This window comes from Mauremys mutica, chromosome 12, assembly GCF_020497125.1.
Source record: "Mauremys mutica isolate MM-2020 ecotype Southern chromosome 12, ASM2049712v1, whole genome shotgun sequence".
Classification (NCBI taxonomy): Eukaryota; Metazoa; Chordata; order Testudines; family Geoemydidae; genus Mauremys; species Mauremys mutica.
Window position 1 is genome coordinate 55,792,958 of NC_059083.1, and position 18,624 is coordinate 55,811,581.

Consider the following 18,624-nt stretch of genomic DNA (forward strand, 5'->3'; position numbering starts at 1 on the left):
TTTTCCCTAATAAATGTCAGGTGACTTCTCTCCTTTCATCAAAAGTTTGTTTTCTACACTCAGACTTCATTTGCAAGTAAGGAAGTATTGCCTCTTAGAGGCACCCAGGGGTGGTGTGTAATTTTCCTAGGTTACTGGGTGGAGGTGCAAGTCAATTCTGTGTTGTATTGTTGAAGAGGAACCCCTAAATATTGAACCCAGCCTGGGTTGCTGCTGACTACACCTGACAGAAGCAGGGCCGGCTCCAGGCACCAGCACGCCAAGCGCGTGCTTGGGGCGGCATGCCGCGGGGGGGGGCGCTCTGCCAGTTGCCGGGAGGGCAGCAGGCGGCTCCGGTGGACCTCCCGCAGGGACGCCTGCGGGAGGTTCACTGGAGCCACGGGACCGGCGAGCGGCAGAGCGTCCCCCGCGGCGTGCCACCGTGCTTGGGGCGGCGAAATTACTAGAGCTGGCCCTGGACAGAAGGGTTACATCCCTATGAAGCCCCAGTGACTCTCCACACCAGCACAGGGGGCTGGTTGCAGGATCCAAGCCTGGCCTCGTGGTATTGTTTTCACAAAAGCTTCCAGAACTGTAATGCTACTAGGGGGCTCATTCCAGCTCAGCAACCAGCAGAGTCAGTTTCAGGAAGGGAAACATGCAGTTGCTGCAGACCGGAGGGGTGTATTGCTGAGCTCAGGAAAGTGAACCTTACCCTGTTAGACTGTCCAGAGGGAGCCAGGGGTGCAGGGAACTCTGTGGAAAGTCTCCAGGATGAAGCTACTTGTTCCATCTGTCTGGAGTATTTCAAAGAACCTGTCACTCTGGATTGTAGGCACAATTTCTGCCAAGCCTGCATCAGCCAGTGCTGGGAGAGATCCAATACACATGTCTCCTGCCCTCAGTGCAAACAAGCTGTGCAAAAGAGAAATCTCAAGCCAAACAGGCAGCTGGCGAATGTCATAGGAATAGGCAAACGGCTGAGTTTACGGGCATCAAAGGAAGCGGGAGGGGAGAGGGTGTGTGTGGAACACCAGGAGCATCTCAAACTGTTCTGTGAAGAGGATCAAAACCCCATCTGTGTGGTTTGCCATCTGTCCCAGACTCACCAAGCTCACACTGTGGTTCCCATAGAGGCGGCTGCCCAGGAATACCATGTAGGGACTTGCTATCATGTTTAATGATTCCTTTATGGCCTTGGGGAATGTCGGCTTTTATTTGTTACTCCATGATCATGGCTGCTTTCATAGAATAATAGAATATCAGGGTTGGAAGGGACCTCAGGAGGTAGGGCCGGCTCCAGACCCCAGCACACCAAGCGTGTGCTTGGGGCGGCATGCTGCGGGGGGCGCTCTGCCAGTCACCAGGAGGGCAGCAGGCAGCTCCGGTGGACCTCCCGCAGGCGTGCCTGCAGAGGGTCCGCTGGTCCTGCGGCTTCGGTGGGGCATCTGCAGGCATGCCTGCGGGAGGTCCATTGGACCCACGGGACCAGCGGACCCTCCGCAGACACATCTGCGGGAGGTCCACCGGAGCCGTGGGACTGGCGACCAGCAGAGCACCCCCTGCGGCGTGCCGCCCTGCTTGGGGCGGCGAAATCGCTAGAGCCGCCCCTGTCAGGAGGTCATCTAGTCCAACCCCCTGGTTGGTGGTTCTTCCCTTTTTCTCCCTGTACTTTAAAATGAGCTCACAGGGTTCATTGGTTGCTCCTCCCCCCGACACACACTTTTGTTTTCCTGAACTTTCAGTGGAGGGTACTTTGAATACTTATGTGAAAAGATTTTTTTTGACACTACACAGACTAAGATAGCTGTGTAGCAGGGATTGTACTTGATTGTTACAGGCAAAATGCACCACCTTCAAGAAATGAATGAAGTAGTGATTTAAAGAAAGAGAGTGAAGAGTTAAAAGTAGCTTTTGCAGAAATTAATACTACAGAGTTTGGAGGGAAATAAACAGTTGGGAGTTGTGGAAATGTTAAAGAGTAATAGTTGTGGTGTTATAATGAGAGAATTCTTGGTTTGATACTGTAACTGTCAATATATGTCCAACTGAGCACAGTCACATTGGGTGGAACCCTGGTAGTTAAACAAATTATACAAGGGGGTCAGTTAGCACCTGCTACCACCACTGTGTTTTAGCCCCAGAAGCCTTTACAGCTATTCTGAAGGAAAATGGGCCCTTTTCCCAAAGGAATGCTCTGTAAATAATTAATTGTAAATGACTGCTGCCGGGAGCAGGCAGACAGATGATCTGATTTGAATTATTTGACTATTGAATGATTTAATCAAAATCATTAAAAGAATAGAAGGGGTTTCCATTGAAACTTGACTGCCTCCAATTGTACAAGATGGGAATGTAATCTGGGTACAGTTCTATAAAATAATTAGAGTGGTGTAAGGGATGTTAAGCAAATAGTGGTTTTTCTTTTATGTTGTAAATGTGAATATTTTTGTGTAATTATGTAAGGCTTTAAGGACATAAAGCAACATTCATGGTTAGTAAAACACAGTTTGTAGGTTTAAGATAAATTGGTTTTTTTTTTTAATAATGCCACTAAAACTCCATTTGAATCTTTCATTCAAAGTTGCAACATTGGCAGACCCTTTTGCCAAACAGACAGCTAGTGTGATTTGGGTTTGGTTTTTATAAAGTTTAATTTCTTTTTAGATAAGGACCTGAGAATGTGGCCATGGCTGGGGCAGCCAGAACTGGGAAAATGGAGAGAGATTCTGGATCCTTTTTTGTTTGTTTGTTTGGTAGTAATAGCAGCTAACAGCTGCAAGGAAAGAAATAAAAAGTTAAAAGATACTGTACTTCCGAAGCAATGGTAGGAGTGGAATGTACAAAAGAAGCAATGACAGAAACACTGATCCTTAAGTTGGCTCTGAGTAATCAGACTAATTTAATAAGGGTATATGAAAACTCTGTAAACACAAATAAATAGTTACACTTTATGTAAGACTTAGTATGTCTAATATAAGGTTATAAAAGTTAAACTATGGAACGAGTGTGCATTTTCTCATTAAATATGCAATGTATATTGTGAAAGAGGAAAGAGAGGTGTAAAGAAAACTTGCTACTTAATTAAAATCATATTAGGGCTCCAAAAGGAGCCAAAGTAGGTTAAAATACTTATAAATGCTCACTTGTAATAAATGTGATGCTTTTGTTAAAATTATTGTTAATATTAAACCTTGGGATAAATGTAATGTTAGTGAGTAACCCTGTAAAAATAAGTAATATGTATGTTTTTTGGGGAAAAAATTTAAGCATGCTAAAATTGGTAATTGAAAGCAAATCTCATGGTAATGTTGTTTCTCAGCTATTACCTGTTAATAACCTTAAAGCTTGGCACAGCAGAGAAACCATTACAAACCTAGTCTGCTGTACAAGAAGGGAAATTGAGGTACGCCACCTCATGAATAAATGAACAGTGGGATAATTTACCCTTTCTCTTAAGGGTAGAAGCTATTGAAACCTGGCCTGCCTACAGAACAAAACCACAGGAAAGTATGGAGGTAATTCTTCTGTTTTTCCTGCAATCAGCAAGAGATTTGTAAAAGAAAGGGATATTTTAAGCAATAATCTGCTGCCCCCCAAAGGGAGTAGAAAAATGTTCTTTTTGTCTTTCAGATTGTTACCATGGATCTCAGCAGGGAGTGTTCTGGTGAGATTAACAAGGAGCAGCAAAGGTCAAAACATAGTATGATCTGCCTGGAGTGCATGATCTACCCAGCATGGGAGATCAAGTGATGTATCAGATTCCAGGACAACACTATCCATTCCCAGCTCCTAAATGGATGGTCCCTTACCTAGTTCTTGACCAATTAGGGCCCAGTCTGCTGCTATTGGGAACGGAGAATAGAGAGCAGGAATGGGTTCATTGCACACAAACAAAAAGGTACAAAATGGGGATTAAAAAAGATGACATAAATTGTATTGCATGTGTCTTACAGGTGGACCTGCAAAGGAAAACAAGGACCCCCTGACCCAGAATGGAATGATTGTTACTGCTAACCACAATTGATGATATTGTAAGCCCTACCCATATCCTGCAATGTGAGGTGGCAAAAAGAGGAAACACATGGACTGTTATACCTCCAAATTGTGGGAATGAGGCAAATGAGGACTTTAAGAATTTACCCATAGAAAATTGCACCTCCAATCCTCCCTGGGAATTTGGCAGTGTCAGTAGGTGGTGTATGAATCAGACAGGGGTGTGTATGTGTGTGTCCAAACCCAGTGGAGAATATCACATTTATCAGGAAATATTATGTGGTATTCCCTAGGTTATGCCATGATCAATGATAGTAGGAAACTCAGTTATCCAGACATGTGGTTTGTTACAAAGGACCCCAAAAATATAACCTTCCTGAGGTGTATGTGTAACCAACACAACTCCTGGGTGTGGTGTTCTGTCCCATCCAGCGGCACCGAGACCACTTAAAGAAAGACTTAAATGAGTCTGCTCTACAGCCTTAGCTAACAGGAAGTTGGCTTTTAGGTAGAGCCTGAGGTAGAGGCTTATGCTTTAAGCTCCAGAGGTCCCTGGTTTGATCCTGCCTGCCGACGACCAGGATTTGTCGGCATTATATATGCACCAACTTTGGGTTATGGGGTTCCCCAATTAGGGTATGATGTTACAATGTGTAATCATAATGGTAACTCCATAAAGGAAAATCCCTGGGCATGCAATTGTTATGTACATATTACATTGCGAATAACATCTCCCCTGGGATGTTGGATATGTGACAATTTAACAACTTTGCAGAATGTAACCATAACCCTGAACGCCAAGGTGGAAAAATCCAGATTTAAGGTAGCCACAACCTAGAGCTGGAAATACTCCCCGATGGGCGAATGTGTGGAGCCGTTGTGGAAGAAGATGTAACCAGCGCTCTTCAATGTGTCCTTTCAGTCCATTAAATGAATGGTACACTCCAAAAAACAGTGGCTGGACCGGGTACACCCCAACTGCAGTACATGCATAGAAGGTGTGACAGTGCACTCCATATGATGTTAGGAAAATATGCTAATGAGTGTGAATATAATGTAACTAGAATATGTTTCATGCAAAAGGTCTCGTATAAGGTATCATTACAAAGCTTATAATCTACTGAGTGTGTTCATCCTATTTGTATAACTGTATCACTCTTGTATCTGAAACTAGAAATATGAAATATAACTCTTAGGTCCTATTGTAAATATGCAAAGTGTGGGTCATTACTGGTGGCTTGGAATCTTGATGGCTCCCATTAACCAGGACAATTGGTTGTAAATGGTTCTGTATACTTGCAAGTCTTCCGTATAACTGTGTGGCAAGTGGGTAATGAAGTCTTACAGTGACATGTGATCATGTCACCTGAACTGGAATCCATCTTTAATCTGGTGCTTTTCCATTATAGAAGGAGGGGTGGGAACCTAGACAGGAACAATGTCACGGAGTCCCCGGGCGATGCTCTGGAACTGCTCCCTACAAAGCCAGTCAGGACTCTCGTGAAGTCTCCTCTCTCTGAGCAGACTGTCTTCAGGGCAAGAAGCTCACACGGCTTAACCTTCCTGGGTCTGACCTTGGAACATTCAGCATCCTCTGCCCCTCCGTGCACTTCCCACAGCGAGTCCGCCCAGGCGGGGTCCTGGGGAAGCCAGAGGGTCCTGCACCCCAACTTCGCAGTCAGACGTGACTCTTAGCCAGCCAGCAAAACACCTTCAGCTGGCACCTTTGTAGAGGAGGGGCCCAGGTCATTAGTTGCCAGGAGACAGAGTTGGCCATTTTCTGTCCAGACAGCATCACATCCGCCCTCTAGGGCTCTGCAACAATCACACCCCCGTCTCCTGCCACCTAGATACTTAAGAACTGAATCGGGGAAATTGAGGCACCCACACAGTATTCAGAGAAAACATTATGAACATTCCCACTTTGTCACAGACAAAGGTGCTGTAACTCTGCCAGTGTGGACACGCCCTAACTTTCCTCCCTGGAGACAGAGAATCTGTACCTGCTGAGGAACAGATAATCCCCCAGAGACTTAGCAGTGTGAGGCTAGAGCTCAGACACCAATGGGAGGCAAATCATTCCCCAGTCCCCCAGGAACACACTGTGAGCTGAGAATACACCATGAAGAAAGGAAATATTTTCTCAGTGAAATGGGCGGTGAAAGTGAAGAACGGGTCCTCTCTAACCAGATCATAGAATGCTACTCGCCCCCCTTCATAGTCCAGGTAAATCCCAATTTTCCTGATGCTCTTACTCAGGGACAGGGGGCTCTCAATAGGGGTGAGGGCTCGGTATTGGCCCCTGCACTCTTCCACAGCCCAGACCCCCTCCTGAGGGCTAAAGCGGATCCATCCCTTCCTGCTCACAGTCTCTCTGGCTACTCCCACACCCCAAGTTGTCCCATCCCCTACATCTATCTCCCAGTAATGTCTCCCTGAGGTGAAGCCCTCATAGGCCAGCACACAGGTTACACAGTCAAATCTCTTGGGGCAGTCATGTACATCCCGATGTTGAGGTCTCCATTCCACACTTTTCTGATTCTCGGACAGGACGAGGTGAGGATAAGCTGTGTCTGGATCCAGAGTCACATCCACTAGGGAGAGAAAGAATTGGGGTGTCAGAGACTGAGCCCAGCCCTGGGTGGAGGCTGGGGTTGTTTCTCCCTCCTCAACAGCCCTGCTCAAGCTGGGCTATTCCCTGGTTTCCTGCCTCTGTCTTGGCCCAGAGGCTGCCTCTGCTGGGGTGGGCAGTGATTGCACTGCAAGTCCCTCCACCCAGACTCCAGGGGCTGCTGCTGTTGCTGCCCCCTCCCCCATTCCTATGACCCCCTGCAGGGGCAGCAGAGACAGAGCAGCAGAGCAGGGAGGCTGCACAGGCTGAGGGTGGGCAGAGAGAAATGTCTTCAGTGTTTTTGCCTTGTAGGTCAGGTGCCACTCCCTATCCACGTGGGAAGGGAGGAAGTGATGGCACTAAGGGGGATGGGAATTGAGACCCCTGCTCCTGGTGAGCAGAGCAGGAGACACCAAAGGATAGCCCCTCCTGCCAACATAGGGAGCAGAGCCTCCCCGGGGATGAAGGAAAAAGAGAAAAGGGGATAAAACACACTCATGGAGGAACAGGTGGCTATCAGCCACTCTCAGGTCACAGCCAATGGGGGATAGCGGACACCAGCCCCCAAGTCTTAGCCAGTGACAGTTCTGGGGACAGCAAGAGGAACAGGGAATGTGGCAATGTCATCCCCAAGCATTCAGAATCATGAACCAGGCTTGAAATAATCATGAGTGTGGTTTAAAGTTCCTGAGATTTAAAAGATAAATAGATAGCAAGCGTTGCTTGTCTGTTTTCACTTGTGTTGTTTGAGCCTTTCTGGGGAACGCTCCTCCCCAAGTGAGTGAGAGAGAGAGTGAGTATCTCAGTGTCTAAACTCGCCAGCACTGAACATGCAGAAATGCAGTCTCCCTGTGGCTGATTGCCCTCTTGCCCTCTCTTGCGCCTGAGAGGGGAACTGCCATTCTACCCCCTCCACACCCTTCTCTGTCACTACCATGTCTCTGTCCCTCTCCAGCGCAGTCTCCTCCCACCCTCACATTCTCCCTCTGAGCTCCTCCCATTGCCCTTTCCCCAGGCTCTTAAATCTGACAATCCCTCTCTGCTGCCCTTGTATTACCCCCCAAGCTCTCCTTTGCACCTCCCTCAACCTCCTTTATGCACCCTACATTCTTCAGAACCCCTCAGTCTCTTCCCTGTACTCCTCCTATGCTGTTTCCTGCTCCCCACTTTCCTATTGCTCCTTATAATTGCCTGTCCAGTTTCTTAACTATGGAGTATATGGAGGCAGCCATTTCCCCAGAGGATAGCCTGTCTTCAATGATGGAGTGAGAGGTTTAGATAAATGGATTTATTTTCAATACAGCCATCTTTAGGTTGCTACCACTAATTCAGGAATTGTTAGTCTGCAGCTCCATGGCAGTGGGGAAGGTGGGCAGGGAGGGTCAACACACAGAAAGGGATTTCTTAAACCTCTTAGGAATAATCCTTGATCCAAAAATAACATCTTGCTGGATAGCTATAAAAGGCACAGAGAAGGGCAGATGAGAGGCTGACATGACTAAGGAGACCGAGGAAGGAAGTTTGGGGGACCTTATAACAATGTGTTTCCATAATTTTACCTTTTTTGTTGTTGTTCAAGTTGTTCAAGGGTCAGGTGGGGCCAATTGCCTGTCAGTTCCTTCACTAACCAAAATCCAAATGAGTACAGCCTTTGATATAGTGCAGAAAGAGGGCAGGCCATGGGATGGGAAAGGCAACACATCTCAAAGAACATCAGTTACTGTAAAGTAAGTAGCCTCTTTCTCTTCAACTGATTATCTATCTGCATTCCACTCCTGGTGGCTCCCATGCAGTGAACTCAGACTAGGAAGTAGGATACTGAAATCTCAAGAAAACAGCAGCTGAATAACTGCTTTACCAAAGCAAGCATCAGCTCTGGAGACCTCTACTAAGCACAGTGAAATGGTGAACTGAACCCAGATAGTTGTCCTATATATTTATAGGGATATTTTCAAAGGAAGCATAAACTCTGGTAGAGTGAGCTTTAATCTGAATAGGGGGAGAAAGGTTAGCTTTTGGTTACACAACGGATGCAGTCAGAGATCCATTTGGATATTCTTCTGAAAGAAACAGCCCGCTTTTTACCTTCTCAGCATAGGCTATGAATAATCTAAATGAGATTCTGCGTGGCTTAGTTCTGTCTAAAAGGATAGTGCTCTTGTAATGTATAAGGTGTGTAATTTCTTATCCATACTACTAGTGAGAGGTTTTGGAAAGAAAATAGGTAAACAAATAGTTTGATTAATATGAAATTTGAATACAATTTTAGGAATGAAACTAGGATGAGTCCTGAGACATTATCTCTATGAAAAACAGTGTACAGTGGGTCTGCCATTAAGGCTAAGATTTTTCTGACTCCATGCACCTGCCTGGTGGCAAGCAGGAATGGAATTTTCACAGAAAGATGTTGAAATGAACAAGCAGCTAATGGTTCAAATGGTGGACGCTTGAGATTTGCTAAAATGACATCCAAATCCCACAAAGAAGGAGATTCTCTAACTGTAAGGGAAAATCTGCATTAGGCCCCTTTATAAATCTAGACATGCAGCGATGTGAGAATATTTTGTAATTTTGAATATGAGTTTTGAATATGTGGATGAAAGGCAGATATAGCTGCCAGTTGGACTTGTATGAAACTAATTGAGAGTCCAGTTGATTTCAATGAAAGTAATTAGTGCAAAATAAGTGGAATGTCTGTTCAAGAAGAGAGGTGGTGCACTTCTGCTCAAATTGCGAATCTCTTCCCTTTGGTTTTGTCAGTTGATTTTGTACAGTCTATTAAATTAAAATATTTTGGACATCCTTAGAACATGCTCTTTCCACATCATTCATGAAAAGATCATCCAAGCTGTAACATGCAGGGACCATAGAGCTGGATGAAGTATTCTCCTTTTGTCTTGAGAGACCAAATCTAGGATTACAGGTAATTACAGATAAGCAGATGTCATAGCAGAATCCAGAAGAGCCTCAATGAATTCGGTCTTATGTGATGGAATTATCAATTTTTCCTCGTTTACTCTTAGGTCTGGATTGGCAAATGTTGTCTGAGACTTCTTGAGGACAAGGTCCTTGAACCAGTCAAGTGTCAAAATAAGGATAAACTCAAAGCAGGGATGAACGCTAATGTTCTACTTTCTTGGGAATGCTTCAATGACTCATAGCAATTTTGTAAAGACTCTTGGAGCTGTTGAAGTGTCCAAATGAAAAAAACCCTCTGTATTGGGAGTGTTTAATTTCTACCACAAAACACAGATATTTCCTGTGCACACAATGAATAGAAATGTGGAAATATGCATCCTGAGGTCACCAGGTGCAAACCAATTTTGGGGAAAGAATAAGTGAAACTAGGGTCACCATTCTTAATTTAAGTTTTTGAATAAATATGTTGAGTCTTCTTAGGTCCAGAATAGTTTTCCAACCTCCCTTCTTTTGGGGAATTAGAAAGAAATGAAGATAAAAACCCTTTCCCCTGAACTATGGAGAAACTACTTCCATGCCTCCAAGAGATAACAGAGTGAATTTCTTGTTATAATATCTTCTAGTGAGAGGGATCCCTGAAAAGTGATGGGGAAGGGTAGTAGGGATAGTTTGGAAACGTTTAGCATAACCAATTTTGAAGATCCATTGGTCTGTTGAAATATTGTTCCCTGTTTCTAAAAGCTAAATGAGAGGGTTTCCAAAGGAAGTAGGTGATGGGAAAAGATCCACTTTTCCTGCCTGATTGGGGGTGGGTGGGTGCTTTCATGCCCACAGGATTTGAGGACAAGAGGGAACTAGGATAGAGAGGTGGTCTAATGGTCACTGCTGCTCAAACATGCTGATCTTCAGCACTGAGGGCATATGTGCACCAGAAATGGAATACATATAGAAACATATCTTGAAGATACTGAGGGTGTTGACACAAGAATGAAAGAACCCAGAATGACTCAGTTGTTAGGATAATTTTTCAGGGTTTGGAAGTTAAAAAAATACATATTTTTACTTGTAAACTGAGCACATTTGACATGGACTCCTTGAGAAACAACAAACATGGAGTCCCATGAGGTCCTTTTAACAGAGTCAGAGCTACACTTTTTAAAATATTTGTTTAAAATAAAGAGTCCCTCTATTTCCTAAGCAGGCAATTACAACAATAACAAGATAATTCCTTCCTTCTGTAATATAAAATCTGTAAATCCATTGAATGATTTATGCATCCAACTCATGCTTCTTTCCAAGTTATCCTCTTTTCCCCTTTAACTCACATATCTCCCAGCTCACCTTTTTCTCCTCCCAGAAGAGTAACAAATTGCTGACACCTTAGAAATTATTTCACTGCAACCACTAATGGTCTAAATCTATGTTAGATTACATGGATTATTTCAATTCAACTGACCAATGCACAGGAAAGGGAACAGAATAGGTGGGGTTTCAAAATTGAATAAACATCAGCTTTATTTACCTGCATATTGTCTGACATTACTCCACCCTGAAACCAAACACACACAGAGATGAGAACACAAAGTCTTAACAGGATACACATCCATACAGAATGTATAATGGAGGCAGAGGGAGAGATGCTACTTACGAAGTTCAGCCAGGAGTTCCCCTAAAAAAAAAAAATTAAAAAAAAATTGAACACAGTAATGAATATACAGCAGTTTGTTCTTGATGTGGTGCAATGCACTGGCCTTGGCCCCAATTCCTCCCTGTACCCAGACTCAATGTTATCTTTTTGGATTTAAAAAGCAATGTGAAGTAGGCTAGCTGACCACTCCACATTCTGTACGGACACTAGACTCCCATGCCTAGCCCCTACCAGGTCTCCTGAGACCCTTTCCAGAATGTTGAGTTTAGCCAAACTCAAACTTCTAAAACCAAGAAATGAAAAGCTGAGGTAACACAAATGTAAACTTCTGAAAAGTAGGAAACAGAGATAAGGTACACACCACCCCTGCATGACAACCTGAACTCTGCTCTGCAATAGCCAGTGGGAATTGATGTGCAAGAAGGGGTGCTATAATAAATAGGTATGAAATACGACTAAGAGTTCATGCCATCGATTGTGTTGTGTTCCATAGGTTTGAATTCCAGCATTTATTTGCCGGGAACTCAAGCTGCACTCCCAGTGGTAAGTGTGGCTCTTTGAGCTCTTTATTCTGCCTGGGGTTGTGCCGGCCCCACAGTTGCAGTGCCAGAGCACAGTCCTAAAGGATGAAGTTTGGTAAAAGGACAGAGACCCACCTGGCACCTTGCCAATCCTCATACTACCTGTATTGATCCAACTCCCCCTTACCACACACATATTCTTCCTCACTACTCCAACCCCCGCCCCCAGTCTCTCAGTCTATGCCAAAAAAGTTACAAGAATCTAAAAATGTTACAAGAAGCTAACATTATTGGGGAGAGGGGAGGGAAGAGGGAGAAAGTGTCAGGAAACTCTTGACCAAATGACCCAGTGACTTGCTTTGATCACACTCAGCCCCATTGTTCAGGTAGTGGCTGAAGAGCTAGAGTCACAATTGCATTATCCTAACTAATTACTAGAGTATTTACTCTTCCATCTATTTAATCCTCCCCAAATGGATATGACCCCTTGGAATTTATTTCAGCTAGTGCACAGCACTGCCGTCCCTTTCGGGAAGAAATATTTCAAAAGCTATTCATGGTTAAGTTCTGAACTCCAGCTTGGCTCAAGCTGAACTGACACACCAAAGGAGTGAAATGTGCATGTGTTGCAAGCCAGAGGATGGCTCAAGGTGATGTGCTATGGCTATTGAGCACCCATGAACTCTGAGTTTCAGCAGCTTTCAGAGCATGTTTATTGTCATGTTCCTTGCAGTCTCCAGTGACTCCTTCTGAAAGTTTTGCCCTGAATCCAAAACTTCTGGTTTTCAGAACAATATTTTAAAGTAGACTAAAATCCATATACAGCACAATTCAATTTTAATTAGAGGTGTTGTTGTAGAAATTAGCATTAATTAAAGTGACAGTTTGAGCCTCAGATGTTATAAGGAGATCACTTCATACAGAAACTTAAAAATTGCAGAAGGCCTGGTTCTGCCACTGGCTACAGCAGAGCAAAGTGAATTGAGCAATTACATTTCAATATGTACTTCTACATACAGAAGGAGGCTGTATTTTTCTGTTCTGTACTGTGATCTCAGGGTGATCAGATTCTATTATGAAAAGGCACTGACAGCTAGGGTGACCAGACAGCAAATGTGAAAAATTGGGACGGGGGTAGACGGTAATAGGAGCCTATATAAAGCCTGGTCTACACTAGGCGTTTAAACCGGTTTTAGGAGCGTAAAACTGATTTAACACCACACCCGTCCACACTAAGAGGCCCTTTATATCGGTATAAAGGGCTCTTTAAACCGGTTTCTGTACTCCTCCCTAACGAGAGGAGTAGCGCTAATATCGGTATTACCATATCGGATTAGGGTTAGTGTGGCTGCTGATCGACGGTATTGGCCTCCGGGCGGTATCCCACAGTGCACCACTGACCGCTCTGGACAGCAATCTGAACTCGGATGCAGTGGCCAGGTAGACAGGAAAAGCCCCGCGAACTTTTGAATATTTCCTGTTTGCCCAGCGTGGAGTTCCGATCAGCACATGTGGCGATGCAGTTAAAAATCAAAATAAAGAAAGAGCTCCCGCATGGACCATGCGGATGTGATCGCTGTAAGGGCAGGCAAATCTGTTCTATCAGCGTTCCGTTACAGAAGACGAAATTCAAAATCATTTTTAAAAAATCTCCAGACAGACGCCATAGCAGGGGCTCAGCGCACTGCTGCATGACAAACGTAACGGAAAGCCAAAGAATCAAATGGACGCTCATGGACTGGAGGACTCAAGCTATCCCACAGTTCCTGCAGTCTCCGAAAAGTATTTGCATTCTTGGCTGAGCTCCAAATGCTTCTAGGGTCAAACACCGTGTCCGCGGTGGGTCAGGGCATAGCTCGGCAATTTACGCACCCCCCCCACCCACCCCCAGAAGTGAAAGGGAAAACAATCCTCTCTTGACTCTTTTACATGTCACCCTATCTTTACTGAATGCTGCAGATAGACGCGATGCTGCAGCCGTCAACACCAACATCCTCACTCCCCTCTCCCCCCCCGCCATGGATGGCTGATGGTGCAATAGGACTGATACCCGTCCTTGTCATCAGCCTATTGGCACATGGGGCAGTGCAAAAGGACTGGTAACCATGCCGACTAGCATCTGTCAGGTCCCCCAATGTCATGTGCACCTAATTTTTCATGGTAGATGGTGCAGTATGGCTGGTAACCATCCTCATCATAGCAACAGGGGGCTGAGCTCCATCAGCCCCCACCCTTCATGTGTAAAGAAAAGATTCAATTGCCCCTGGACTAGCAGAGGGATGCTGGGCTCCTCTCCTCCACACTCCTTACTGTCCTATCTGGACTATCATAGCAGCTGGAAGATGCCTTCCACTCATTTCTCACTAACAAGTCACTGTGTCTATTCCTGCATTCTTTATTACTTCATCACACAAGTGGGGGTACAATGCTATGGTAGCCCAGGAAGGCTGGGGGAAGAACGGAATCAACAGGTGGGGTTGTTGCAGGAGCACCCCCTGTGAATAGCATACAGCTCATAATTTCTGTGGGATCTGACACAGAGCAGCTGTGCTCTCTGGCTCTATAATACAGTGGTTCTCTAGTACACTTGCCCATACTCTAGGCAGGACTGATTCTATTTTTAGATACCAAAAAGGGGGGATTGACTCAGGGAGTCATTCCCAATTTTGGCTTTTGTGCCCCTGGCTGATCGGCCAGGGGCACTTATGACAGCAGCAAATGGCACAGTGTAAAACGACTGGTAACCATGACCATCTTATTACCAATTTATGGTATGGTAGATGGTGCAGTATGGCTAGTAACCATCTCTGCTATCATGCAAAAGCAAAAGCATGCTTCTGTGTAGCGCTGCTGAATCGCCTCTGTGAGCGGCATCTATTACACATACGGTGACAGTCACAAAAGGCAAAACAGGCTCAATGATTGCCATGCTATGGCATCTGCCAGGGCAATCCAGGGAAAAAAGACGCGAAATGCTTGTCTGCCGTTGCTTTCCAAGAGGAAGGAGTGACTGACGACATTTACCCAGAACCACCCGCGACAATGATTTTTGCCCCATCAGGCACTGGGATGTCAACCTGGAAGTTCCAAGGGGCGGGGGAGGCTGCGGGAACTATGGGATAGCTACGGAATAGCTACCCACAGTGCAACGCTCCAGAAATCGACGCTAGCCTCGGACCATGGATGCACACCACCGATTTAATGTGTTTAGTGTGGCCGCGCACACTCGATTTTATACAATCTGTTTTGCTAAACCAGTTTATGTAAATTCGGAATAATCCCGTAGTGTAGACGTACCCTAAGAAAAAGATCCAAAAATCGGGACTGTCCCTATAAAATCGGGACATCTGGTCACCCTACTGACAGATAAGGATCAGATTCTGCACTCAGTTTCATCCCTGAAACCCCATGGACTCTACTATAACAGAGCAGAGTTTGGCCCTAGCCCAGAGTTGTGCATGCTGACAAGAGAGCAGAATTTGACACTAAGGCCCCAGTTCAGCAAAGCACTTAAGCATGTGCTTAACTTTGATGTCAATTGGATTTAATAACCATGCCGACAGCTAAGCACATGCTTAATGACATTGTTAAACTGGGCCCTAAGGGTCCAAGAAAAATCTCACTCTCTCTTTTCCCCTCCTTCTCTCCATTAATACCTCTTGTAATCAGTTAGTCAAGCTAAATATGTTAAATTTCCATACCCGCTCTCACTCCATTTGTATTTCAGACAATATTCATAGAATACTTAACAAAATTAGATCTGGGCTATTTATTAATGCCAAAAGAGATGAGTCCACTTCACTTCAAATGTGGAATCATCATTTATTCAGGATTTATCCAAATGCTCAACTCCTCCTCCTCCTCTCTCAGCCTCTTTTTCTCTCTCTCTCCCAAGGTTCACCACTCTCTTCATAACACTAAATCCAAAATCTCCATTGGTTCCTCTACTTGTTTGTTTATTTTTACAGAAAAATCTCTCTGACTGCACTGCATCCCCTCCCTTTATGTTGTCACTTTACCTTTTGCTTTGTGTTTCTTCCAAAAGTAGTAAATGGCTGGGAAAATGAGAAAACCCAAAAGAGCCAGAATTACACACACAGCCACCATCCAGGGAGAGACCCTCGGGAAAAACACATCTGCAAGAAAACACGTCATTGGCTTAGAAATAGTGTTGAATATATGCAGCACTTTGGTGAGCGATGTTACCAGTTAGAAGAAGCTAACTACTGGTGGATTTCATAGTGTGATAAAAATGCTTCGTGCTTTACTGTTAAGCCAATAGAAGACAGGATTTTATCCTGGTTATGTCTTGTATATTCTACAAAATTGGAGACATGTTGCAGCGGGGTAAATCAGAAGTAAGTGGCCCATTAAAGTAAGTGGCAAAAGTTCAACTGACTTCATTTGGGCAGGATCAAGCCCTAACTGACAAGAGTCTATTTGGTAAATCTGAATTTTGCAAAACAACATAGTGACCCTGCTCCTTCAGTTGTGTTTGTACTTCTCCCTCCTCGTGCCATCCTTCCTTCCCCACTGCCTCTTTATCAATTTGTTTAAGATCCACTTTCTTTCTTTTAAAGAAACACATAACATTACAATTAGGGCTGTCAAGTGATTAAAAAAAATGAATCGCGATTAATGGCACTGTTAAAGAATAATAGAATACCATTTATTTAAATATTTTGGATGTTTTCTACATTTTAAAATATATTGATTTCAATTACCACACAGAATATAAACTGTACAGTGCTTACTTTATATTATTATTTTTTATTACAAGTATTTGCACAGTGGAAAAAAACATTTGTATTTTTCAGGTCAACTAATACAAGTAATGTAGTGCAACCTCTTTATCATGAAAGTTGAACTTGCAAATGTAGAATTATGTACAAAAATATAACTATACTCAAAAATAAAACAATATAAAGTGTTAGCGCCTACAAGTCCACTCAGTACTACTTCTTGTTCAGCCAATCGCTCAGACAAATAAAATTGTTTACATCTGCAGGAGATAATGCTGCCCGCTTCTTGTTTACAATGTCACCTGAAAATGACAACAGGTGTTTGCATGACACTATTGTAGCCAGTGTTGCAAGATATTTACATGCCAGATGTGCTAAAGATTCATACTTGTAGCTAAAGATTCACTGCTCTATCCCAAAGAGAAGCTGCCTGGAGTCCCTGCTTCTCTCCAGAGCTCCCACTAGATTCACAGCCAAAACCACAGGCTGCTTCCTCCAGACACCACACCAAATTCAGTCTCTCACTGCTTTGCCTGGATCAAGTCCACAGCCTGAGAGTTTTGGGGCTTGTCTACACAGGGAAAGTCACAGCCATTTTATCCCGAACCTCCCATGTACATATACATCATGATCATCTCTTACACAGTTGCAGAATCCTGGGATAATCAATTATTTTTTGTCAAGGTCCAAATTTCTTGGTCAAGGTATAGTCAAGGTCCAGACTCCAGAGAAAATAATACAAAATAATAATAAGTAAATAAAAAGATTTGCGGTCAATTCAGAAGCATCTGTCATTCCAGATTTGGCCACTGGTCTGCCTATTGACTCCCCCTGCTGTAGTCCTTCCATATACAATGCAACAGAATTTTTGGATGGACAAGAAATAAAGGATCAGCCCCAAAACATTCAAATACAAAATATTACTCTGTGATTCTAAAGTTATAGGAAATAAGCACAAATCCTTTATACTGTGATGGGTTGCCACAAGGGGTTGTTGATGTAATACAACATTGTAATACAAGAACTAGGGGTCACCAAATGAAATTAATAGGCAGCAGGTTTAAAACAAATAAAAGGAAGTTCTTCTTCACACAGCGCGCAGTCAACTTGTGGAACTCCTTACCTGAGGAGGTTGTGAAGGCTAGGACTATAACAATGTTTAAAAGGGAACTGGATAAATTCATGGTGGCTAAGTCCATAAATGGCTATTAGCCAGGATGGGTAAGAATGGTGTCCCTAGCCTCTGTTCGTCAGAGGATGGAGATGGATGGCAGGAGAGAGATCACTTGATCATTGCCTGTTAGGTTCACTCCCTCTGGGGCACCTGGCATTGGCCACTGTCGGTAGACAGATACTGGGCTAGATGGACCTTTGGTCTGACCCAGTATGGCCGTTCTTATGTTCTTAGTTAAATGACTGGCTGGGTTACAGTGCAGAACAGCTAGTAACAGGAGGGACTGACATGGGAAACCAGTTGGCAAGTCCACGCCGCCAGAGGGAGAGTGTGGAGGTAACCCAGTTTCTCAGGTATATGCAGGAAAAAATTCTGGCAGAACTATATGGGTATAGTTATACCAATATAACTCGTAGTATGGCCTCTGTTATCCCAGAATAAGAGTGCTGTTTTCCTGTTAAGCTTCAATCGCTTTCAAAGCTATATAAACTTCCATTGTTGTATATGGAAGAAATTCAGGGAGAAGATCATGATGTAAGCACACACAGGAGGTTAAGGATAAGATGCCTGTTTGAGTCTCAGGGCAAGTCTACACTGGAAGTTCTACATTGGCACAGCTACACCAATGCAGCTGAAGTGCATCTAGTGAAGATGCTCTATGTTGATGGGAGAAAGCTACGTTGGCAGGAGAGCATCTCCCACAGACATAGTGCTGATGTGGACAGTGCTTAGATCAGTGAAACTTGCATCACTCGTGGGGGGGTGACTTTTTTACATCCCTGAGCATATACTGTAAGTTATATCGACTTAAGCGGTAGTGTAGACCTGTCCAAAGGTCTGAATGTCCTGAGTTTCATGCAATTAAATGACACTTAGATTTGGTCTATGCTACCAACCTATTTTAGTATAACTACAACGCTCAGGGGTGTGGAAAACCAACACCCCTGAATGACACAGTTATACTGACATAACCCCTGGTGTAGATGGTGCTATGTTGACGGGAGAGCTTTTCCTGCTGAGAGAGCTACCGCCTC

General features: G+C 44.2%; 1 protein-coding gene across 3 annotated transcripts in view; it reads right to left on the minus strand.

Moving 5' to 3' along the window:
- Positions 1 to 5,624: 5,624 nt before the first annotated feature.
- LOC123345421 (butyrophilin subfamily 1 member A1-like) overlaps positions 5,625 to 18,624 on the minus strand; it is a 43,008-nt gene continuing 30,008 nt past the window's right edge. For all 3 annotated transcript variants that reach the window (XM_044982283.1, XM_044982284.1, XM_044982282.1), the window contains 4 exons: positions 15,694 to 15,810; positions 11,154 to 11,174; positions 11,028 to 11,054; positions 5,625 to 6,569 (listed from right to left, as the gene is read on the minus strand). In XM_044982283.1, the coding sequence (XP_044838218.1) occupies positions 6,052 to 6,569; positions 11,028 to 11,054; positions 11,154 to 11,174; positions 15,694 to 15,810 (683 nt within the window). In that variant the 3' untranslated portion in view covers positions 5,625 to 6,051. The remainder of the gene's footprint in view (positions 6,570 to 11,027; positions 11,055 to 11,153; positions 11,175 to 15,693; positions 15,811 to 18,624) is intronic.